Source organism: Eretmochelys imbricata, chromosome 2 (genome assembly GCF_965152235.1).
Source record: "Eretmochelys imbricata isolate rEreImb1 chromosome 2, rEreImb1.hap1, whole genome shotgun sequence".
NCBI classification, from domain to species: Eukaryota; Metazoa; Chordata; order Testudines; family Cheloniidae; genus Eretmochelys; species Eretmochelys imbricata.
Genome location: NC_135573.1, coordinates 49,344,122 through 49,370,030, shown reverse-complemented (window position 1 = coordinate 49,370,030; position 25,909 = coordinate 49,344,122). Strand labels below are relative to the sequence as shown.

At 39.0% G+C, this 25,909-nt stretch overlaps 1 protein-coding gene across 1 annotated transcript in view; it reads left to right on the top strand.

Moving 5' to 3' along the window:
- RALYL (RALY RNA binding protein like) overlaps positions 1-18,048 on the top strand; it is a 308,298-nt gene extending 290,250 nt beyond the window's left edge. The window contains exons 5-7 of the mRNA XM_077810076.1: positions 7,325-7,438; positions 14,565-14,743; positions 18,007-18,048. Coding sequence (XP_077666202.1) covers positions 7,325-7,438; positions 14,565-14,743; positions 18,007-18,048 — 335 coding nt within the window. The remainder of the gene's footprint in view (positions 1-7,324; positions 7,439-14,564; positions 14,744-18,006) is intronic.
- Positions 18,049-25,909: the final 7,861 nt, after the last annotated feature.

The window sequence follows — 25,909 nt, the reverse complement described above, 5'->3', positions numbered from 1 at the left end:
ATCATTCTGGGGTATATTAACAGGAGTGTTGTATGTAAGACGTGGGAGGAAATTGTCCCACTCTACTCAGCACTGGTGAGGCCTCTGCTGGTGTACTGTGTTTAGTTCTGAATGAAAACTGGAGAAAAAGATGTGGACAAACTGGAGTGAGTCCTGAGGAGAGCAACAAAAATGAAAAAAAAAGGTTTAGAAAACCTGATCTATGAGGAAAGTAAAAAAACTGAGAATGTTTAATCTTGAGAAAAGAAGACTGAGGGGGGATCTGATAAGTCTTCAAATATGCAAAAAGAAAAGGAGTACTTGTGGCACCTTAGAGACTAACCAATTTATTTGAGCATAAGCTTTTGTGAGCTACAGCTCACTTCATCGGATGCATACTGTGGAAAGTGTAGATCTTTTTATATACACACAAAGCATGAAAAAATACCTCCTCCCACCCCACTCTCCTGCTGGTAACAGCTTATCTAAAGTGATCACTCTCCTTACAATGTGTATGATCAAGTTGGGCCATTTCCAGCACAAATCCAGGGTTTAACAAGAATGTCGGGGGGGGGGGAGCGGTAGGAAAAAACAAGGGGAAATAGGTTACCTTGCATAATGACTTAGCCACTCCCAGTCTCTAGTCAAGCCTAAGTTAATTCTATCCAATTTGCAAATGAATTCCAATTCAACAGTTTCTCGCTGGAGTCTGGATTTGAAGTTTTTTTGTTGTAATATAGCAACTTTCATGTCTGTAATCGCGTGACCAGAGAGATTAAAGTGTTCTCCGACTGGTTTATGAATGTTATAATTCTTGACATCTGATTTGTGTCCATTTATTCTTTTACGTAGAGACAGTCCACTTTGACCAATGTACATGGCTGAGGGGCATTGTTGGCACATGATGGCATATATCACATTGGTGGATGTGCAGGTGAACGAGCCTCTGATAGTGTGGCTGATGTTATTAGGCCCTGTGATGGTGTCGCCTGAATAGATATGTGGGCACAGTTGGCAACGGGCTTTGTTGCAAGGATAGGTTCCTGGGTTAGTGGTTCTGTTGTGTGGTATGTGGTTGCTGGTGAGTATTTGCTTCAGGTTGGAGGGCTGTCTGTAGGCAAGGACTGGCCTGTCTCCCAAGATTTGAGAGAGTGTTGGGTCATCCTTCACTCAACCCAACCAAAGGATATTCTGTAAGGAATCAAAATGCAGATAGAGCAGATCTCCTCTAGTATTGCCCTCATTTTTCATTGCTATAATGTACATTATGAGAAGTTAGTATAGGAGCATGCAATTCCTTACTTGTCTGCACTCATAGTCTAATATGAATTGGCTTCTTGGATTTGCTTTGCCTCAGAAGGATAAATTATTTTAGTTGAGGGTTTTTTTCTACACCACAACATTGCCGTATTCCCTATTCCAAGAAATTCCATTCCAGGAAATAGTGCATTGTGGCAAAAATCAAGATTTTAATAGCTCCTACTATAGATCAGGGCACCTAAACTTTGTCCAATTATGGGCCACATTGGCAACTTGCTATGAGCCCGAGGGCCATGCCACGTGTATAAAATGAAGCAAATTGCAGCACCCCTGTATTTTTAATACGGAGGTGCAGCTCAAGGACTCTAGATCCCAGCATGCCGTGCTCTATCTTGATTCAAGTGGCCTTCAGAGGCCTATACTTTTGTATTAGGCCATGATCCAACTCCCACAAAAGTCAGTAAAAGGGCTCCTAGTGATTTTAATGAGCTTTGGATTGGGCTCTTAATCTTGAAGAGACCAGTAGGCTGCTTTATTAAAAGTACTAAGGCCACATTTTTGCAACCCTGCATTAGATTTTCAAACTCTCTCACAGTTGCATATGAATTACAGTTGCAAAATCTCTTTCACATGCTTGACTAAATTACAGAAAAATATTCTTTTTGTGTGCAGCACACATGAAAATAAACAGGGGAAATCAAAAGTTTTTAAAAAAGAGACAGGTGTACAGTATATAGACTTTGACGCTTGATTTCCCCTTAGAATTACTTCCCTTTTTTACAGGTACAACCAGCACATCCATAAAGGTGGAGACATTATTTTGTTGACTTGGACAGAAATGTAATCAGCTTATTGTAAGGTGTTTATCAGGAAAATATCCAGGCAGTTCCCTCAGGGGCTTCAAGTTTGAAAGCAGAGAATGTGTTTGTTCTGTTGCTTCTTTTCCACTGTACAGAAAAATTGTGTTTTATTGACATGTAGGATAAAGCAATGAATTGCTTTATTGCTATTAGTTCTTGTCATTTAATCCACACTTCTTGAATTAATTAGTTATTATTTCTAATTGTAATATATATTTATTTTATTATTATTTAAGTGGCAAGTCTCTTTACCAGTGAGCAACATCATTTTTTTGCTTGATTTTTTTTTTTTTAATTCAAAGTCAAGTCAGGGCTAAGGTGCAGAATCAATTATGTCAAAATCATGTTGGCTGTTCTTGTGAGGGTTCATCACGTACTAGCAGAAATCTCATGAAATCAGCTGCCCTAATTGACTTTTACCATATTGGGCAGAAATCTCACCAGAAAAACAATTCCTGCAAGATTTCATCCATACTAGAACTGGAACCAAAAAATAGGCTCTTTCAGGGGCTGGGCTTACTGGTAGTATAATCTAGCAGTTAGGCCACTGGTCTTCTACTTTCCCTTGACTCCAGTGCCTCTTGTCAGCAACCACTCCAACACTGTGATGGCTTGCATCTTGGTAGGCAGTGACTCAGCCTTCCAGCCAGGTCACCAATTCAGAATGTCCTCTTCCAGGGTAACAGAGATCAAAAAAACATTTAGAGTCCCACATCCTCCCAACAATGAGAGCCTTAAGTTCATCTCCTGATCCCTGTATGTAGCTTGTCCTCACCTCAGGGCTTTCAGGGTCTCAACCATCTCCTTACTCCTGAGGGGGCATTGTGGAAGGGTGGTTAATGTACCGTCAGTGGGTGGTAGAGGAGCCTATGCTCTCCCAATCAAGGCCCTGTGAGAGGCAACAGTATCAAGCACCCTGGAAAGGCTCAAGGCTGCTTCCCTGGGACACTTCCTACCACTTCCCTCCCAACAAAGTCTCAAAGGCCAACATAAGAAAGCAAAAGAAAATGACTGAGCCTTCAGCTGGTACCCTCTTCCTGACAGTGAAGGCTTCTGCAGTTCTCCTGTGCAGGTACTGTCAGGATAGGCCTGTCCTCCTTCTCTGCCTATCCCCTTCTGAGCTGTCTGGCTCCTTTTGAAGCTCCTCCTCCAGCTAGAGCAGGCTCTTCAGGTGCCGGGGTTTGGAGTCACCTGCACCCAGAACTGCTCCTTAACCCTTTCAGTTCCAATGTGTGGCTTATACGCCGCATCACACAGGTCCATACCAATAACTGTCGGCATGGCTTTACATCAAGGCTTCAAAGAACCCCTCTCTGGAATTTAGAGAGGTTTGGATTAGGTCTGGTTTGGGGCTGGTTCTGAATACAATGAACCCTATAGAGAATCTTATTGTGGACTCATGGAATGCAGTAGTAACATTATAAATAAATGATGTAATTGTCATAAACACAAATTCCTATACTCCCCACAAGGGGCAGCCTTGCCCATTAGTCACTGTATGTGCAAAAATAATGGAAACAGCCATTATAACTGCAGTGAATTCTTCTCTAGCAAGTATTAGAAGTCTGAGCTCCCAGATTGATCTTCCAACACAAAATAAGCTCGGTGAATTTGCATCCTTTTCTGAATATATTTGACCTAAATTTAATTGACCATATTTTTCTCTTTTCTTTTTCTAGCCTTTTGATTTAAAATTGTTCCATATTAGCAAGAAGGTGCTCATAAAATGGACCACATAACTGGTAGTGTTACATGTATGTTAACAGTATGAAGAAGCAGATGGAAATTGTTCTATTGACGCTAAATGGCAAACTTTTTTTTCTGATGGAAAAATAGATTCAGAAGCTTTTCAAGTATGGTATTTCTTTTTTCTAAAATGCCAAACAGGCAGAAAATACTAAACCGATTTCTCTCTACTGCGTTTATGAATGGATAGTAGGTATTTAAGAAGAGACCTCATATATCAAGCTATACCTTTAAATGGGTGAATTCATTTGGACTATATAGTTTACGTTTGGCTTCATCAGCTAACCCATTTTTGCACTGAAGTCTAAAGTACTGTAATTAGATAAAATGTTTTATACTAACCTGGAGGGGGGTTATATAAAAATATGACATATTTCTATACAAAGAAATCTGAATCATAGTTTGGAGGCGAATCAATTTGTAGTTATGGTAGGCAATGTTTTCCAAATATTGGGCAATTCAACAATATCACTTCCATTTCTAAATAGGTAATTGACATCCACCTTAATCCTCTGTTTTGAGCCGAGTGCAGGCTGTCACTTATACCTCTACATTTTTATGAGGAAAAATAAATACCGGCAAAGAACTTTTCCTCATTGCAGAGGAAAGGAATTGTTTTAATAGTGTTTGCACAAGCACAAACTAATATAAAAACCAAATAAGCTATTCCATTATTTTTTATCCTCGTATTTGAGAGCAGATAAATATGTTTGAAAATATGTAATTGTAACCACAGTATCTTATGTCTGTAAAAAACTTTTTTGCTTGGATGAGACCTCATTAGAAAAAAAATCAGAAAGATGGGACTTTTATTCGAGAGTTTAAAAAAAGTAGGAGCTAGCCATCTATGTCCACTGTAACACACAAATCTTAATTGTAATGCTTTAATGCATTACATTTTCTTCTATATATGAACACTAGGCCTGTTCTTCTCTCACAACAGTTTTTATAACACTGTAATTCCATCAGCTTCTAGGGAATTATTCCAGGTAGACACTAGTGAAATGTAACTGAGAGCAGAATTTAATCACCAGGGTCAGAGAATCAAAGGCCTGCACAAATCCCTGCAGATCAGAAGTCCATGCAAATCAAACACCTGTCTCCCTTTTCCCCTACACACACACCCATGAGTGGTTGTATGGCAAAGGTTGCTTTTGTTGCGCATTTGAAAAATGTAGCCTTTGTCTTTTTCTATTATCTTGTCCTTTTTTGTTTAATATTGACCTGAAATGAGTGCTGTGGTAATGGAACATTTAGATTCAGCTCCATTGCCTCAGGTAAAGTTTGAGAAAATGGGTTTGGCACCAGGGAGTCCTGTAAGGCTGAGGGGAAGGAGTTCTCCCACTGCAGGCAACAAGTAGCAGTAGGGCTCATCCATGGCTGCTATTGCAACTTCAGAGTTTTACTGCTAGATTCACAGAGTTGTCCGGGCCCGCCTCCCACCACATTCTTCCTCCCAAACCTGGCAGTTTACAGGGAGCCCCTGTGGAGCTGAGTTCTGTGGCATGGGTTGAGTGGTGGCACAACGTGCATGCCCTGTCATCCTGCACCAACCTCCCCACTGCACAATGGGGACAGATTAGGTGCGTCTTATTTAGGTTGGAACTAAATATCAAGGGTTTCTTGTGATGTCTATTCTGACTTTTTCATTCTTAGGTTTGTCAAGCCTGCCACTTCCCAATGAGGGAGCACTTCAAAACTGCTGCTTGGCCATGTTAGGTCCATCTCCAGCTGGCTGCAGCAGACACACAGCATTCCCTGTTGGGAAAATTCACACCGTATCAGCTTGGAATACCTACTGCTTCTTCAATCCACTATTAATAGAAACATGCCCCTTCTCCCTCAAGGGAAGCAATAGCATTTGCTCATACAAGTTGTCAGAACCTTAACATTTTGTTACAACATTTGGGTATTGGGTAAACCCAAGACCCTTTTTGCTGGGGGGGGGGGTGGGGGGGGAATGTTTTAAGCCCTGTGAAAAATGCTGCAGAGTAATAGGAAGGACCACTTTTGGGGTAACTGCTGTATTTTCAGCTGGCTGAATAGCATGGCCTGAAAACCCCTAGATTAAAACAAGGCCACAGAGGCTGCTGAAGCCTCTATAATAATAGTAATATGCTATATTCTATCCTTGTTATCGGGATTTAACTGAACAAAGCTCAGAAGGCTCAGAAGTTTAGATCAGATAAGTACCCAATACCCAGACCCACAACAAGCTTTCCAGTGGTCCAGAATCTATCTGTGGCAGGGTCAGACAGATGCACATCATATTCCCTCCAGTCCCATGGAGTTAAGGGTGGAAGGGTAATACAGCCCAATTATAACAATATTACAATTAGAACTGCTCTGAACTACCACCCCCTCATTCTTTGGGATAAGGACCCCCTTTTGCCTTCAGAAGCCTTAACAATATGACTCCTTTGGAGCTATGTGGCAAAGGTGGGGATAGGTCACCAGAGATCTAATGGTGGCATGGAAGAATGAGACCTTTGTAGAGATTCCATATAATTTCTTCTGACAGGAGGCAGACAATTGAACCCATAGTTTGGAGCTTCTCCTCAGTCTACGAAACTGGGCTAGAAATTCCATGGGAATAGATTTGTTTATGAGGTCTCCAATACTTCCTGTTTCTGATGAAGCCAGAATAACCTCCATGAACAGTCCTTCCTGTTAGATCAGTACTTCTTCTTACAAGCCCAGCTGGAAGCAGGGCATGCAAGGGTGCGCATAAATGAAAAATAAATTACTGCAAACACTTTGGAACGTCACTTGAGTCTTAATTTATTAGAATTGACTTGCCAGTCCCTAGACATGATCACAAAAATAGTATTCTTGTATTTTATCTGCAGCGGGGAAAAGTACAAGAAGTTACTATGAATTGAAAGTTTTAACAAGCAATAATACTCAACACCACCTTTTGCGATAAAGCCGTTGACTGGGACAAAACATTATGTCCTTGGCTGCTCCAGCATTTGTTACTATTTAGTCTTGTTGAAAAATACCTACTGCAGTGGAGGGACTCTTTATTATTATTTATTATTAGAAAATTGCACTGCAAAATACCATTACTAAATTGTAAATTGCCTGTCATGTTTGAATCATTCCCTGCATTTGAATCTACGTCACATCATAGGTTTATTGTCACTGAATATGACTTGCATTTGCCAAGACTGAATCTGATCTAGCCTTAACTGTTTTGTCGCAAACATTTATTACTGAGTTACACCCCCTACATGATCTGCCGTCACTCAAGATTTAGTACCATGCATTCTACTAGGATTCCACATTTGTAACTGACAAAATTGGTTTTAAACACTCATTCACCAAAAGAACTGAAAGAAATCAGAGTGTAGTGATATTAGGAAGCATACTTTGAGCTATGTTTACCAGGGAATGGGACAGAATATATTCAGATGTGTCTTTGGGGTGAAATTGTTGTTTCTTTCATGTTTTCTGCCTTTTTTGTTTTCCTTCCTCAGTAAAATCAGATGAGTTGCAAACAATCAAGAAGGAATTAACCCAAATCAAAACAAAAATTGACTCCTTGCTAGGGAGACTGGAGAAGATTGAAAAACAGCAGAAGGCTGAAGCAGGTAGGTGAAAATGATTTTTAGCCACAGACAGCTCATTAAGAGATTAATTAAACCAGGGCATAGTTATCACTCAAACTGACAAAACATAGAGAAAATAAAAGCTTTACAGACATTTTGCTACATAATGTAGAGTCAGAATGAAGGTAAATTAAACCACAATTTGGACTGATGGAATAAGATTTTAATATCTTTCACCAAAATAATTTCAAGAATGTGTTCTGTAGTATAGTAGCAAAAAAAAACGGTTTTCCAACTAGCTCTTCAGGAACCAAAGATGCATTATAGAAAAGAATTTTTAGAGTGACAAATACATTCTTGAACATGCAAAAGTAATTTACCTATTGTCTATATTAGAAAATATTGCCTCAATATAGCTACACTGAGGTAGTTACGCCATGCAAATCCTCAATATAGACCTGCTGCACCAGTGTAAAGCAGGGAATGTTCTAGTTCTGAATCAGCTTACCCCCAGTTTGAGACAAGCCTTTAGATTTACAAAAGATTGCAGTTTAATGATCTATGTATTACACTGTTAGTGCAGTAATGAAAGGTCATTAGAAAGTTAGTCATATTTTCATGATGCTGCACTGAAAATTAGCCACATAATTCCTATCAACGCCAATGGTACTTTCTTAGCTAATTCCTTACACGTCACACCAACCAGCTGTATATTGTGTGTACATCACAGTCTTTATTAATTAGAAGCTAGTTATAATCAATCACAAACAACCCTACATATAGGGTTAGTTCCTTAGCTGATGTAGATCCATAATTTGGCCCATAAAAATCAGGTTCTTTTTCAAATCTATGACAGATAGTAAATATAGAGCTTGATATATCTTTATAGGAGAAGTGTGCACAACATGTATTAATTATGGTTTACATTAAAATTTAAAGTATGCAGTGATGCTGTAGCCATGTTGGTCCCAGGATAGTAGAGCGACAAGGTGGGTGAGGTAATATCTTTTATTGGACCTACTTCTTTGGGTGAGAGAGACAAGCTTTCAAAGCTCTTCTTCAGTTCTGGGAATGTACTCAGAGTGTCATGGTGTTAAATACAAAGTAGAAAAGATTATTTAGCATAAGTAAATAACACATATTTCCAGGAAACATTCAAGTGAAATGGCTGGTTAACCCCTCTTCAGTCATATAGGAATAAGGGGATGGGAGGAAGTTTGGAGAGGGGGGTCTTAAGTGGGTTATATACTGTTTTAATGAGCCATAAATCCAGTGTCTCTATTCAGTCCAGGATTTTTAGTATCTAGCAAAGTTATGAATTTATGCTCCCAGGGTCGTCTTTTGAAGGTGTTGCACGGGTTTCCTTTGAGAATGAGGACTGAGAGGTCAGATATAGAGTCATCATTTTGTCAGAGGTGATATGATTTTTGTCTTTTATCATTTTTCTCTGTGAGTTCATTCAAGAGCATAGTGATTGTCTCATTTCACCTACATACTTATAATTGGGGCATTTAATGCTCTGGATGAGGTACCTCACATGTGTAGAAATCATGGATCTTGATCTTGAAGGTGTGTCATGGGGATGTTGATCATTGTAACAGTGGAGATATGTCTACAGGTTTTGCATCTGTTGTTCTGGCAGTGTCTGGTGCCGCTTTGAGTTGGTATGTCCTGGTTTGTGGGGAGCTTGCTTCTGATGATGAGCTTGGAGAGGTTGAGGGATTAGTTGAAGGCCAGAAGAGTGGGTTCAGGAAAGATTTCTTTCACGATGTTGTCTCCATCTAGTATGGATTGTAATTGTTGGATGATACCGTGCATGGAGTCAACAACCACCACACATCCATGAAACTCTCTCTAGAACATTCCCCATCCCCATCCCACACTCCATGACTGGAGAGGTGTTAACATACGACTTCACCTTGAATGGTACCTTGAAATATAAGTTAACTACTTATGCTAAACAATCTGTTCCACCTTGTATTTAGCTGTGACATTCTGAGTTCATTTTCCAGACCTGATAAAGAGCTCTGTGTAAGCACAAAAGCTTGTCTGTCTCTCACCAACAGAAATTGATCCAATAAAAGATATTAACTCACCCACTTTGTCTCATTAAAATTTTAAGCAAATTAGATAAAAGTTGGTGATATATTCAGAGAATATGTAGTTGTACAGCACCCAAATGAATCACTGGTCTATGGAAATGAGTTGAGATGGCATATCCCCACTTCAGGGAGCTTTCATATAAAACCCATTACTATGCAAAACAAGCCACATGTCACTGGACTTTGAGAACCAATTTGCACTTTTGCTAAAAGGATTGTAATGTGCTCATTTAAATATAAATCAGCTGAAAGAGAAAATGTTGATTCATATTGAATCATACTATTAAATCTCCCAAAGTACTGCAATGAATACCCTTCATAGAGCTCTCTTGATAAGAGGGTAGGAAATGGATACAGTGATCCAGATTTTCCATTAAATTCAGTGGAATTATTCTGGATTTACATGGATATAACTAATACTACAATCTGGCCCAATAATTTTTAAATGTTTTAAAACACTAAGGTGCAGAGCCTGTCCCCTTGCTCTCCATTCCTTCCACCAGGAAGGTGGGAGGGGAGAAAGATTCTTGGAGTCTACACAAGGGATCTGCAGAATGGTTCCATTGTTGTTCTGTGGTCTGATGAGAGAATTCCTTTCCTTCATAGAATCATAGAAGATTAGGACTGGAAGAGACCTCAGGAGGTCATCTAGTCCAACCCCCTGCTCAAAGCAGGACCAATACCAACTAAATCATCCCAGCCAGGGCTTTGTCAAACCAGGCCTTAAAAACCTCTAAGGATGGAGACTCCAGCACTTCCCTAGGTAACCCATTCCAGTGCTTCATCATCCTCCTAGTGAAACAGTGTTTCCTAATATCCAGCCTAGACCTTCCCCACTGCAACTTGAGAACATTGCTCCTTGTTCTGTCATCTGCCACCACTGAGAACAGCTGAGCTCTATCCTCTTTGGAACCCCCCCTTCAGATAGTTGAAGGCTTCTATCTAATCCCTCCTCACTCTCTCTTCTGCAGACTAAACAAGCCGAGTTCCCTCAGCCTCTACTCGTAAGTCATGTGCCTCAGCCCCCTGATCATTTTTGTTGCCCTCCGCTGGACTCTCTCCAGTTTGTCCACATCCTTTCTGTAGTGGGGGACCCAAAACTGGACAGAATACTCCAGATGTGGCCTCACCAGTGCCAAATAGAGGGGAATAATCACTTCCCTCGATGGCAGTGCTCCTACCAACGCAGCCCAATAAGCTGTTAGCCTTCTTGGCGGCAAGGGCACACTGCTGACTCATATCCAGCTTCTCATCCACTGTAATCTCCAGGTCCTTTTCTGCAGAACTGCTGTGTAGTCAGTCGGTCCCCAGCCTGTAGCGGTGCATGGGATTCTTCCATCCTAAGTGCAGGACTCTGCACTTGTCCTTGTTGAACTTCACCAGATTTCTTTTGGCCCAATTCTCTAATTTGTCTAGGTCACTCTGGACCCTATCCCTACCCTCCAGCATATCTACCACTCCCCCGAGCTTAGTGTCATCTGCAAACTTGCCGAGGGTGCAATCCATCCCATCATGCAGATCATTAATAAAGATATTGAACAAAACCGGCCCCAGGACCGACCCCTGGGGCACTCCGCTTGATACCAGCTTCCAACTAGACATCGAGCCATTGATCACTACCCATTTAGCCTGACAATCTAGCCAGCTTTCTATCCACTTTATAGTCCATTCATCCAGTCCATAGTTTTTTAACTTGCTGACAAGAATACTGTGGGAGACCGTATCAAAAGCGTTGCTACTGTCCAGATATATCACATCCACTGCTTTCCCCATATCCACAGAGCCAGTTCTCTCATAGAAGGCAATCAGGTTGGTCAGGCATGACTTTCCCTTGGTGAATCCATGCTGATTGTTCCTGATCACCTTCCTCTCCTCCAAGCACTTCAAAAAGTGTGTATCCAGTGCAGAACTGTCCAGTACAAAGATGGTGTCTCTTGGCTCCATGCTGGGATGAGGATTGGGGCATAACTTTGTTATTAAGAAAAGAGAGAGCGCGTGTACATTCGGTTGCAATTTTTTAATTTTAGTTTTTTTTTCATGAACTTACATTGCCATTCAGAAGGATATTCTAAGGACTTGAAGTTATTCCTTTTGAGGAATGATACACGTTAGAATCTGAATTCAGTGTTTTTACTGAACTTATTCACTGACTAACCAGGGAATAAATTCACCTTGCAAATTTCGCTAGTGTTCTTTTCTTTATTGTTACCAATATCCTGAAATTTTTAATATTTGAAAACAGAAAAGAGAAATTGAGGGTAAAAGATTGCCTTGTGGTTTTATATCCCAATGGTTGTGCACAGTTTACATTCCCTTTTGCATAAGTTCTTTAGATTCACTTTAAATACAAATAGTATAAGAGAGAAGGAGGTGTTTTTACTTTAGCCTTTCAACCAAGAATCGATGTCACGCTTGTCAATCTCAGCTATGGGCTCAGGTTGGAAACTCAAACTCTACAAGTGATAAATGTTGTGTTTTAATACTGTGGATTGCTGCAAATTGTGTCTCTAATAACTAATACTTATTTGGAAGCTTCTATAAAACTGGATCTATTTGGTAGAGCAAATAACTCTGCAAGCTCAATAGCTAGAGTTTATAGAGAGGAAAACTGAATGTTTAGTGTGTCTCATTTGTTGGTGGAAATTAGGAGAAGGAAGCCACAACAGAGCAGTGGCTGGCTGCTCTGATTCAGTAAGATGGCAGCAGGAGAGTATTTTTTTCTGTCTATACAAAGACCAAGATTTTCAACAATGAGTGCCTAAAGTTAGGGTCTGAGATGTGGATTTTCAAAATATCCTAAAAGTTTTAAGTATCCAATATAATGGGAGTTGGACACTTAAATCCTTAGGCATCTTTGAAAATCCTATCCCTAAGTTCTTACTTAGACACTTTAAAAAGTGGCCTGATTTTCAAAAGTGCTAAGCTCCCAACAACTCTCATCAAAATATATCACAAACATAACGCTAGCACCCATTTTTGAAAGTCTTGACCAAAGTGTGGTTTTCCTGTCTCTTTTATTATGTATATGCTGTCATTCAACTCCTTATTTTATAATGTCCTGTCCTTCTTTTACATACATATCCAATAGATTTTGTTAGGTTTAAGAATACTTTTATCATATTTCCCTCACCTTATATTTGCTGTTTATAATTTTAAGACACTAAATTAAGTAAGCAGGGAAAAAGTTCAGTATGACTTTCATAAAGGCAGTGAGACAAAATGCAGTGCTGCATATAAAAAGGATTAAAATTTCCACTGCTTCTTATCTGCTGTTTGTCTTTACGATTTCCATTATTCATTCTGAGCAGGAGCTCACATTGCCTGTTCATGCTGTTTAATATCTTATGCATAAACTTTGTCTTCTGAAATTTCCAGCCTTTCAAGACATTCTCTTCCTTAGCACAGATCTTGAAATGAGGAAGAGCAGAAGCAATGCTTAAGCAAATTAAAAAGGTTTTAGGTTGTTACCATTTGTTGGTAGCACTACAAGTGTGTACCAAAAGACTGTTGAATCAAATGCCATAGCAGAAATTTGGCTGATACTATAGCTTATGCTAACATCACTAGTTATAACTATGAAGCTGTTATACTGATAAACATTGAATATTTTATAAAGCTCCATGGGCTGGTTTTTGCACTAACAATCTGTACAACCACATTGATTTCAAAGAGGGATACCTATGATGTTCCTTAATTCTTTGAGTTCAAGATTCTTTCTGTAAAGATGTTAGGTTTAAGGAAACAAAGCCTTATTTATTCTGAAGCTTTAGCAAGCACAATTTGAGAGGGAGAGGGGTCAAAGGCTAACAAGACTGAAGAGATTAAAACAAATGTGTATATACAGAGGGAGAATCTAGTGCTGTCTTTGCTTAAGATTATGTGATACATAACAGTGTCAGGTGTTTTGAGTACTAGGTATGGCATGTAATAATTTAAAGTAGAAACCATAATGTGTTCATAAAGCTGAAAGATATATAACTTCACAGCCAATTTCAGATTCATTCACTGTGTAACAAGATATGAGATGAGCTTGCTGGTAATATAAAACAGTCAGTTTAGAAAAGAAAGAAATGTTTCTTTTCTTTTGTAAGTTCCATCCCTGATAGGTATTGTCACTTTCAGACTGAAATAACATTGCTAACCCAGCTACAGGCAAATAGTCCCTAACCTGCTGTCCTTTTGAGTGCATAAAGGTTTCCATCATGAGCTCCTAAAGTGAATAGGAGTGAGTCTTTGGTCCCTCCAAGCCCCCTGCTCTGCTGCTCCTCCAACTACTCTATAAGACAATCTGTCAGTCCTCTCCCATCCCTCCTGTGGACTTCTGCTGCCTGAGTGAAATTCTTCAAGGTATGGAGGACAAATGCAAGGCCATCTGCATCACTTAAGTCCCACACTGGAGTTGAGCAGGGTGGACCATGGAGGGGAGCTTCCATGAGCTCTGCGTGCCTTGAAAATGGTCTTTATGTTGACCCCACTTTGGCAGGAATGGAAAGCAGCAATGCATCTGAGCCAAGGGTAGGGGCCATAAATGGATCCAGTTGTCCCAGCACACTGTGCAAACAGAGAGAATGAGGAGATGCTGCAACTGCTACTCCAGCCCTTAGTAATGGGACCAGTTTGACTAGTAGGATTTATTAACTGTATACTTATTGAGAAATAATCACACAATGATTATGCAAATCCCTGCACACTTATTGGCCATTATCATCTGTCAGCCAGTGAGAGCACAGGGATTTAACTGCACAACGATTATGCAAACTGGGTTCCCACAACACAGCAGAGTCCAGAGAATTGCATGACTGGGGCAAAACTGTATTTTTGCACCACTAACTGTACTGGGTCCCTTCACTTTGATTGGCTGAATGCGCCGGTGTTGCAGATTATTTACTCAGTAACTTTAGGAGTAAGGGAATTTGATAATATTTATCTGGTGGATATTAACATACCATATTTCATAAACCTAGCTCCATCTGGAGAATGGAGGTATGAAGTCTGCCTGAGAGCACTGTTCATTCCAAGCAACAGAAAAGGTTATTGAATTTCTACAGGGTATGCTTTCCTTACAGAAGCTCAAAAGAAGCAAATGGAAGATAATGCTGAGTTGATCCAAGAGGAATGCATATCAGAGAATGCAGATAACTCTACAGAAGAGCCTATTGAAGTAGGGCCAGATGCAGATGGGGATGGAGAAGAGATGACTGATGGAATAGAGGAGGATTTTGATGAGGATTGCAGCAATGAGCTGGTAAGAAATTAACATGCCATGGCTATGTATACAGTTATTATGAATAACCATGGAAGTCCAATAATAATTTTTTTAGGATCAGGATTAATAAAAATGTTAATAAGACACTTTGATGCTGCCTCCACCTCCGAGGGACTGCTTCCCCTGAGTCCCTGGGAGCCTGGGAAGAACCTCATTGCCAGAGTGAGGAACCTAGAAGCCCTAAGAGCCCTGTTTCCAGCCATGTCTCTCCAGGCTCCCAGCTCTGCATAGCAGGGCTGCACCAGAGCTGCAGACCTGGGAAACCCAGGCTCCTCTGCAGCCCACCAAGCAAGCTTGGCGAAAGTTCATCAAAACTAAAACATTTCTGCAGAACATTTTGGTTTTGACTAAACTGAATTTTCTGATGAAAACCTGTTTCATTGGAAAATTGCTGACCAGCTCTAGTGCTAATTCCTGTTCAAGGGAATTGGTTTTAATACCAGCGGGAGCCATTTTGTAGACAAGAGTGGTGGTTTCTGGTGTTTTTTACCACTGTATTGATTAAACCAGGTTTCAGGTTCCCTAATGTAGATGTGGCCTGAATGGCTGAATGTTGTACATCTTGGAAACCAGAGCCAATGTTTGCTGTGGTTATGAGATCCTTGTATTTTCATGCCTGCTTGTTAATTACATCATTATTTGGAGCAAGACTCTTCCCTTCTCTGAGCCTCTGTTTTCCCATCTGTTATATGGGAATAATGATACTTATTCTCTTTTGTAAAATGTTGTGAGATCCATGGATGTAAAGTTGCTATACAAGTTCTAAGTAGTAGTAGGATATATTTTACCTACTGGATACACTGTAATTCACTATGGATACCTTTGCATTTGGTGACTTTACCTCTCTCTCTTTATTTCCCCTCTACAATATGTGATATACAAGTATAAAGCAATTCAGCCATCTCCACGAGGCAAACAGATTGCTTGGTATAGTGTAGTTTAGGTTGTGAGGCAGAGAGACTATGAAAAGCCCACTACAAGACACTACTTCCATGGTTTAGTTCATCTCCTATGCATACTGTATAAACAGTGCACACCTGTGTTCATTTAATGTATTTAGAAGTATTTTTAGAGTTTCCTGGGAAAATGCTGGAAAACTGGTGACTGTGTTGCAGTCAGTGAGACCACTCTTGGTTTTCAAGAACAGTTCGACTTCAAGTTATGAAAGCATTAGTTTTCTTTATTTACTGCTTCTCCACCAATGATAAATAAGTTTCCTTAAATTCACTGTTAGATCTGAGGATTCAGGTGATTGGTAGAGTAGATTCCTCTTCTGGTGCTCTTTGCCTTCCTATTGGCTGCATGTTGTTTTCCTTCTTCATTAGTTCCTTGTCCAGTGGTAACTTAAAGCATTACTGACTTTAGCTGTGTGTGGAAGTGAAAGAGCCACACAATTAGAAAGAAGTGAGGGAGAAGGAATTGCTATGAAATATTGCTTGAGAGCATATCTAAGCAATGGGTAGTTCTCTTAGGGTGACTGTTTTGGTATAATTGACCTATGTGTCTTTCTTCAGCAGTTCTCATTCTGATACTCAGCTCCTTGGGCAAAAGTTATTATGATATGATATGGGCAGTTCGTTATGTATTTTGTGAATTTCACCTATTCTATTACATATTTAATTTTGTTAAGATGCCTTCAGAAATTGACATAAATTTAATAGAAGATGAGATATATAAATATTATGGTCAAGTCTAAAGAAGTCTTGAGCACCTTCTCAAGTCCCACTTAAGTCAATGATACTTCAATCACTGAAAAGTCAATTTGCATCTTGCAAATGTGGATTCTCAGTGTGTTTGTCTATGTATTTGTTCCTTATCTTTTTTTTCCTGGTATAATTTAGTTATGTGGGGCTTGCTAATTCAAGTTGCTTCTTGTTCATTTGCACACTCATCCTCTAGCTCCCATACTCAAACTGATTCACATATCAATTGACTGCTGCTCAAGCAAAAGACAGTGATTGTTCCCCTTAAGAGAATAATCTAGCCAGTTTTTAATATAATAAAAGAAGTTTCACACAAACATGACTTCACCAAACTTTCCACATACAAAAATTTATCCTGGGGCTAGGAACAAATATGAAAAATTTCAGGGCACATTTTCTGAAATTTATAATCTCCTAAAAATAGGGATTTAGAATCAAGATGGGGAAAGTGTCTTTTCTATTGCAACACATATATCAGAATAACTGAGAGCATATGCAAAAATATTTGTAAAGGTGAATTGGTTCAGTTATTTCCTTGTGGAGAGAGAATAAGAAAAATCAAACAATTGATGATTTATCCTAGTCTAATTTATTTACAATACACACCTTTCGAAAAGCAATGTTAGAGAGCAAAATCAATGCAGATTAAGTTTAGATTATAGAATCACAGAAATTTAAGGCTGGAAGGGACTTCATGAGATCAGCAAGTCCATCTCCCCATGCTGAGGCAGAACCAAGTATATCTAGACCATCCTTGACAGGTATTTGTCCAACCTGGTCCAATGATGAGGATTCCACAACCTCCTTTGGAAGTCTATTCCAGAGCTTAATTACCCTTATAGTTAGAAATTTTTGCTTAATATATAACCTAAATCTCCCTTGCTGAATCTTAAACCCATTACTTCTTGTCGTACAGATTTAGACCTCAAATCAGCAAAGCATTTAAACCCATCTATATTATATTGTCCGAGAAGAATAGCATCCATCAAGTTGGATGCCATTCATAATAAATAATCATAACAAACTACAATAGTTACTAATAATGCAATGATGGTTCAGTAGTTATGCAGTCACTAGACCAGATTATGATCTCAATTTTGTTTACATTGACCATCTGCAGGCACGGCTCACCGTTGCCAGCCAATGGAAGCTGCAGGAAGCGGCACATCCCTGCAGTCCGCACCTCTTTCTGCAGCTCCCGTTGGCCAGGAACGGTGAACCACGAGCACTGGGAGCTACAGGGGACCGTGCCTGCGGATAGTCAATGTCAGCAAAATGTCTGGCAGCCCACAATCAGATTACCCTGATGGGCCACATGCCGAAGGTTGCCAACCCCAGCATAGATTCAATGCAGTTATTCCCCATGTACACTGGTGCAGCTGAGATCAGAATTTATTCCCTATCTATTAACTACATTTCTGTTACATTTGCCTCAGAGATATTTCATTTCTCTACATTGTCTGTTTTATAGCCCTCTGTAGTGTATGTATCCAGCCTAGTCCATTTTCTTGTCATTTTTCATGCTTTTACTGACTTTAGATGAAGAATCATGTGTCAGAAATAAAGGACACCAGTAACTGAAACATATAGCGCTCAGGGTTAGTTTTCTTGCTGCATTCAGTTTTATCATGCAAAAATTAAATCACTGCCATATGATTTGATAATATCAACATATCTTCTCTACCTTCATCACAGCACACTAGAACACACCACATACCTTGGACTATACAGACAAGACCATATTTCGACCACTGAATTTCAACTTTCTGACAAATTAGTATCTATAAATACAAATTCCCTTTAGTATCTACAAAGTACATATTCCAAACATTTCCTAGCACTATAGAGTATAGAATGACTGCAGTTAACTTTGGATCAGGCCCATTGTGATAATTTTTGTCCCTACTAATAAGTAACAAGGAATTACTTTTTTGGTAAAATAGCAAATCTGCATGGAACAAGAAAATTTAAATTTTCTTGCATTTTTTACAAGAATGCCAATATTCAACAGATGCAAAGTAATGCACATTGAAAAACATGATCCCAACTATACATATAAAATGATAGGGTCTAAATTAGCTGTTACCACTCAAGAAAGAGATCTTGGAGTCGTGGATAGTTCTCTAAAAAGATCTACTCAATGTGCAGAGGGAGTCAAAACAGAAAACGGAATGTTGGGAATCATTAAGAAAGGGATAGATAATAAGACAGAAAATATCATATTGCCTCTATATAAATCCCATGGTGCGCCCACATCTTGAATACTGCATGCAGATTTGGTCGCCCCATCTCAAAAAAGCTATATTGGATTTGGAAAAGGTACAGAGAAGGGCAACAAAAATGATTAGGAGCATGGAACAGCTTCCATATAAGGAGAGATTAATAAGATTGGGACTTTTCAGCTTGGAAAAGAGACAGCTAAGTGGGGATATGACAGAGGTCTATAAAATCATGACTGGTGTGGAGAAAGTAAATAAGGAAGTGTTATTTACTCCTCCTCATAACGCAAGGACTAAGGGTCACCAAATGAAATTAATAGGCAGCAGGTTTAAAACAAACAAAAGGAAGTATTTTTTCTCACAACGCACAGTCAACTTGTGGAACTCCTTGCCAGAGGATGTTGTGAAGGACAAGACTATAACAGTGTTCAAGAAGAACTAGATAAGTTCATAGAGGATAGGTCCATCAATGGCTATTAGCCAGGATGGGCAGAGATGGCGTCCCTAGCCTCTGTTTGCCAGAAGCTGGCAATGGGCAACAGGAGATGGATCACTTGATGATTACCTGTTCTGTTTATTCCCTCTGGGGCACCTGGCATTGGCATCTGGCATTGGCCCAGAAGACAGGCTACTGGGCTAGATGGACCTTTGGTCTAACTTAGTATGGCTTTTTTATGTTCTTATGTTTAGGTAGTAAAATAAACTGTACTGAAAAGAAATAAAAGAATCATTCTACTGAACCATACACATCTTACACAAGCAAGTACTACTGTAGCCAAGTCCTGTATTTACATATCTCAAGCAAAGCATGATGGATTTTATCTAGTGTATTTCACATTCCAGTCATCTAAGTTTGATTTCTAATACCAGATTTGCTTTAAAGATTATGAGCCAGATTCTGCTCTGAGTTGCATCAACATAAGCCAGAGTGATTCCACTCTAATCAGTAGAGTTAACTGGATGTGGCTCTCCAAGATTAGTAGCTTGCAACATCTTTTCAACATTGCACATTTTTCCATTGTACTAGTTTCCACAGAAGAAACTATACCATCAAGTAGAAGGTTCAACTATTGTATCTGCTGAAGTGATGCTGGGCCAAAATCTTGTTTTGGTTAGTCTGAATGTTTTAATGTCAACAGAAATACAGTTGGACAATTTCCCTGGTGTACTGAACACTTTGGACTTCAGTGAGCTTTCTCAATAGCACTGAAATCATGGAGTTCTTCATGCCTAAGACAAATGAATAGGTAAAAGGTTGTGTTCACTTGATGAATATCAGTGCACGATACTTAGCTTGCTCAAGTATAAGAAAGTCATTAGCAGAAGCATACCTGACAGATACTAATGTGTTGCACCTTCTAAAGCTGCCATGAATCTAATAACCTGTGACTGAAAAAATGGAAAAAGTAATAAAAGCATGTCATCAGAAATCAGAAAATTGCAAGAAACTTTCTGACATGCCCTTTTTTATATTTAATATATGCAGTATCACAATAGACTCATTTATTGTTCACACTGTTGTATAAATGAGTCATTGGAAAGACCTTGCCATCCCACATTTTTCTGGCAGCTGCTCCGAGGTAGACTTCCTAAGCATAGTACAGGATTTTGAGCATGTTACTCTCACTGGTTGTAACTTGATTTTTTTTTCATCTAAATCCAGTATAGCTTTAGGAATTTGTCCAACAAGATTTCCATCAGTCATTTCATGTCTATTAAACCCTTTAGCAATTCAGTTATTTTTCTGGATACCTAAAATCGCACACTTGAAAAAATACTAAACAGGCAGAAGAATGTGCCCATCATCTTTCACATAGAATATCAGGGTTGGAAGGGACCTCAGGAGGGCATCTAGTCCAACTCCCTGCTCGAAGCAGGACCAATCCCCAATTTTTGTCCCAGATCCCTAAATGGCCCCCTCAAGGATTGAACTCACAACCCTGGATTTAGCAGGCCAATGCTCAAACCACTGAGCTATCCTTCCCCTTCTTTACCTACTTTTCTATGTAGTATCCAACAAAAAACTCTTTCACAACATCAATTTTTAAAACAATATGCATAACTTATATGGCTAAACTACAGGCTTCTAGAGACTTAAAAGGTTGCATATATGAGTGTGGGCTATTCTGTTGTTCAGATCCAGTGATTTGAGCAGGAACCTGGGAGTCAGGAATAGAAGTGGGCAAAACTTTTCAGATGAATAATATATTAGCTGAAATGTGGTTTTGGGTTGACCAAAATTATCCACAAATTTGGGTCAAACTCAGCAAATAGTTTTGGCCAGGAAAAAAATGAAATAAAAAATGATTTTGAAAAGTCAAAATGTTGTGTTTCAAGTCAAAGTCAAAACTGTTCAACTTCTCATTTCAAAACAAGGATTTACTTAGAAATTTTGCTAGATTTATTGTTTTAAGGATAAAAAACACAAAAATGAAGCAAAACCAAAAAAATTAATTCCAGGTTGAATGATGCATTTAGCTTGACCGAGACCAGTTTGGGGTTGTTTTTTTGTTTTTGTTTTCCTTTCAATGAGAAAAACTGAAGAATTCTATTTTGGATCATCCTGAAACAAATTTTTGGAGATTTTTCAGTTGAGCCACCAAACAAAAATCAATGATTCACTCAGTTCTAGTCAGGATTCTGTTGGACTGTATTCCCAACTGTGCTGCTGTTCAATGTGTGATCAATATTACTTTTAGTTCTTAGTCTCCACTGGTGCACAAGCAAAACTATGCATGTGTATACTTGCTTTCTGCATGCAATATGAAAAATACATCTTTACCAAGTAGTGTATGCAGGATAATTACAAACTTTGTCAGGAGGAAACCCCAAGATGTCTTCAAACTACATCTTTTTGGGTTGGAGGGGAAAAAATGTAAGAAGTCTTTACCCATGGAACTAACAGGTATACCCTTCAACAAGACAGAAAAAAATTAATTTATTTTCTCAGAAATACTATACCCAACAATCCTGGGCCTCCTGAATTTTCAACAATCATTTACGTTATAGCATGGTCTGCAAAGACATATAGATAATTAGGTATGAGCTAATCTGCGTTCTCAGAACCTGATTCTCCACTCACTTATACTTCTCTTGACATCACTGAAGTTACTCCTGTTTTAAATCTGTGTGGGCTAGATTCTCAGCAGTCAAGCCGTGTAATCTGTTGACGTGATTGGAGCTATGCTGATTTACACCAGTGCAGCATCAGGCCCTGAGTTTATAAAATTAATGCCAGAAATTCAATGAGGAAAAAGTTGGACCCTTTAGCATCTAGACTCTGAGCTGTAGCTCACGAAAGCTCATGCTCAAATAAATTGGTTAGTCTCTAAGGTGCCACAAGTACTCCTTTTCTTTTTGCGAATACAGACTAACACGGCTGTTACTCTGAAACCTTTTTGAAGTATGTTCCTCTGAAGTGAAATTGCTGGATGCGTCCTGTAACACCCAGTAGAGCTAACAGCTGTAATCTCCACTAGTGGCTTCCAGTGAAGAGTCCACCCATGTGTAACAGATGTATTTATGACTCTGGAGACATACTGGACCCTGTTCTCCTACTGCAAGATACGAGTCCCATTGAAATCACAGAAGTCATGTGTGTTCTGCAGTGGTTAAATCAGACACACCAATTCTGAGAAAATACATTTACAGTTAAGGTTGCATTAGTGTTTTTCTAGAGAAAAGTAATAAAAGAACTTGGTACAACCTACAAGTATTTAGACCATTTCTGAAAAGTATGAATAAACTGCTAAAACCCAACACCATGCTACGGCAATCCAAAAAAAAAAAAATACTCTTAATTACTAGATATACTGTCAATAAATAAAGCATGCTTGGGGAAAACTCTTGTATACCAAATGTTAACAGGAACTGTAGCCTGACAGTGTTTTAGCTATGAGCCTTTTTTGAAACATTAGCATGGATGATATTTTGACAATATATTTCAAATGTAAAAGCATTTCTGACTACTGCTGTACTGTGCTGAGTTGTCTAAATAGCTTATGCCTAGCTCTTTTTTTGCTCTTCTGTGGATTGTGATTGAAAAGGATAGCTCAGTTATCTTCTTGCGCTGTTTGTTAGCTTGCCAGGTCGTCACCAGCAGATTCATCATCACTGAGTAAGTTTGTTCAGACTCTTGGATCAATTTTTGTTTTGGCTTTTTGATAGGTCTCTATTGTTACCTTAAGCTTTTAAAAAATAACAAATGGTTTCTCACCTCTCATGGTATTCAGTATTTTAAGAGATGAAAATATTTATTTTAATTGCCCATTTTTAAAACTACCAAAAGCATGATTTAAAAAAAATCATCTCCTGCTATTACACCCACAATTGTTACTGTGTCAGATTGATTCAGACACACAATAGTCTCATGACATAGGCCAACTATTGCAGGCTATATAGTTGTACCCATGCTGGTCCCAGGATATAAGAAGAGACAAGGTGGGTGAGATAATCTTTTTATTGGACCAACTTCTTTAAAGCTTGTCTCTCTCACCAACAAAAGTTGGTCCAATAAAAGATATTGTCTCACCCACATTGTCTCTTTCATAGCATAGACCAACTTTCATGTCAGGTCAAATATTTTTCTTGGATGGACACACACAAAATACTACACTGAATAGGCAAAATACATTTCTGATATAACTTGACTTTAATGTCTGATACTACTAGCCTGATTTTGCTGATTCTTCTCCTGATGTAAATCAGGAGTAACTTCATACAAGTCAGTGGAAATACAGCAGTGTGCAACTAATGAGAGCAGAATCAAACCCTGTCTAAGTGTTGTACAGAACTAGGCAGTTAACACTTTTTAACTGCAAAAATCCAACATAAATTCCAAACTAGATTTTTGTGTGCTCATGAAAAATAGGTTCCGAATTTGTAACTTTAACTCAGGAAGATTACAGAAATTTTAAATAATTTGCTAATATTAGGACAAAATTACTTTAAATAGAGTAAGTTCTGTACTCACTAAGTTAACACTGGTATAACTTCTTTGATTTCAGTGGAGTTATTCTTGATTTACATCAGTGTAAGTATTTCAGTTGACTTCATTAGGCATTGGATCAGACCCCAAGATGTTTTTGAATATTTCCACTGCCTACAAAAGTATCTCGAGCCCGGACACCGGAGAAGCAGTGTCAGGGGACCATGCTATTGCTCTGCAGTCTCAGTAGAAGTTTCTACCTCACACTGAGAAGTTCCTAAGGACACAGCCACGCTGCTTGGGCTGTGCATTGAACTAAGGATTAAACCTATCCACTCAATCCTGCAATTCTTTGATTTAACTGTAGTTAAGCAGCCACCATATATCATACATTTTTCCTGGTGTGCCAGACTTTGAAAGTACATAGCTTTAGTTCCCCTGGAGAACATTCATTTCACAGTCCTTATCAAAATGCTTCAGATACAAGAATGGTCAATAATAAAACCATCAGAGGGAACATTTTCCTTCAAACCATGTCTGTAAATCAAAGAGCATCTTTGTGGAAGTAAAGTGGGGCAATGCTCAAAAGTCAAAAGGTAGCTGTTCTTTTTTCTGTATAAATTGACAAAAATTATAAACATTATTTTATTCCTTTCTACAGCAGTCCCAAAGACACTGTAGTTAGTGACCCATTGTTACCAAAAGGTCTTATTTTCTGAGAAAAATAAATATTATTTAAATGTTTTTATGACTAGCTAACACCATAATGACAGGTTTCAGAGTAGCAACCATGTTAGTCGGTATCCGCAAAAAGAACAGGAGTACTTGTGGCACCTTAGACACTAACAAATTTAATACTACTAAATAAATGTGTTAGTCTCTAAGGTGCCACAAGTACTCCTGTTCTTAACACTATAATGTGAAAGTCAGATTGAATTTATCAGTGTGCAGCCATTTATGGACCTCAGAAAAGGGAAATAATTATTAAAATGGTAGCAGTCTAATTCCTTTAAATGCAAACCAACTAACCTGTTAGAAACAAAATTACTGGCTCAACTTTCCAGATAACAAGGTTTTGGACATCAATTAAATTCCATTTTAACCTGGTGTTAGGGGGCTTATTCCTTCACCCACTTACTTCCCTGGTCCTTCTCGCATGAACAGAGAGCAACAATACCCGAAGTCCAAAGGTGCAAACAATTCGATGTTTATTGGGGTGAACTTCCAGCAAGCATGATTCCAGTTTCCTTCTTTAGTATCCTCCTTCCCAGCTCTGACACCACAGAGCCTTACACCTGTGTCCCTGTTCCCATTCCTACCCTTAGCCAAACATGATTCCAACTTCCTTACTCCCATTCCCTGTTCCCATTTCCCCCTTTAGCAAAACATGATTCCAATTTTCTTACCCCCATTCCCTGCTCCCATTGCCCATGCCCATGCCCATGCCCACTCCCACCCCCACCCAGTCACTTCCTCATTGACTACAGATTATATAGTAAAACTTGAGTTCTGCTTAGCTATACCTTAACCAATCATTTTCCTGAAATTTAACTAACCAATCCTAACATATTGTAACATGATTATGTAACCAATTATATCCCACCACCTTAATTAGTTTACACCCAGCAAAATTAATTATACAGCAGACAGGAACAATCACAGAACCAGACAGAGATTATACAGACAACAATAGCAAAGTGGGAACTATAATGACAAGACAATACAGAAGTGAGGATTTCACATCCCAGCTATTGATAAGTGAGTTCTTGCCAGACAGGATGCTATCAAACTAAGTTTCCTTTTACATTTTCTCGGCACTTCCCTTTCTCTGGAGGTGATAGGAATACAATCCTGTCCTGATAGTGCCTAACAGCCCAATAGCACCTTATTTCAATGTGACTAGTTTGGAATGTGAGGATGTGACCGTTCGCTTCCCAGCTTATGGCTGCCTCTGCTGCTTAGCCAAAGGCCTTAGCCTAAGAACAGGGCCTCAGACTGTCACAGTAAGAGAAGGCCCTTACACCAGCAGATAGTGATTTTGATTCTTTCTTTTATACCTCTATAATTAGCCAAATGATAAGAATACACCTAAATTCTTAGAGTATAGGCCTTTACAGACAGGCCTGAATATCTATATCCTAACACCTGGCCTACTCTGTTTGTATGTACAGCAGCAGTCTCCAGTTATGTTGCTATTGACCATTACATACATTAAATTTTCACAGCACTTTTCAAACATAGAGTAAGACATACTCCTTACTCCAACGAGCATAAAATATAAAATCCAAATTCTGCT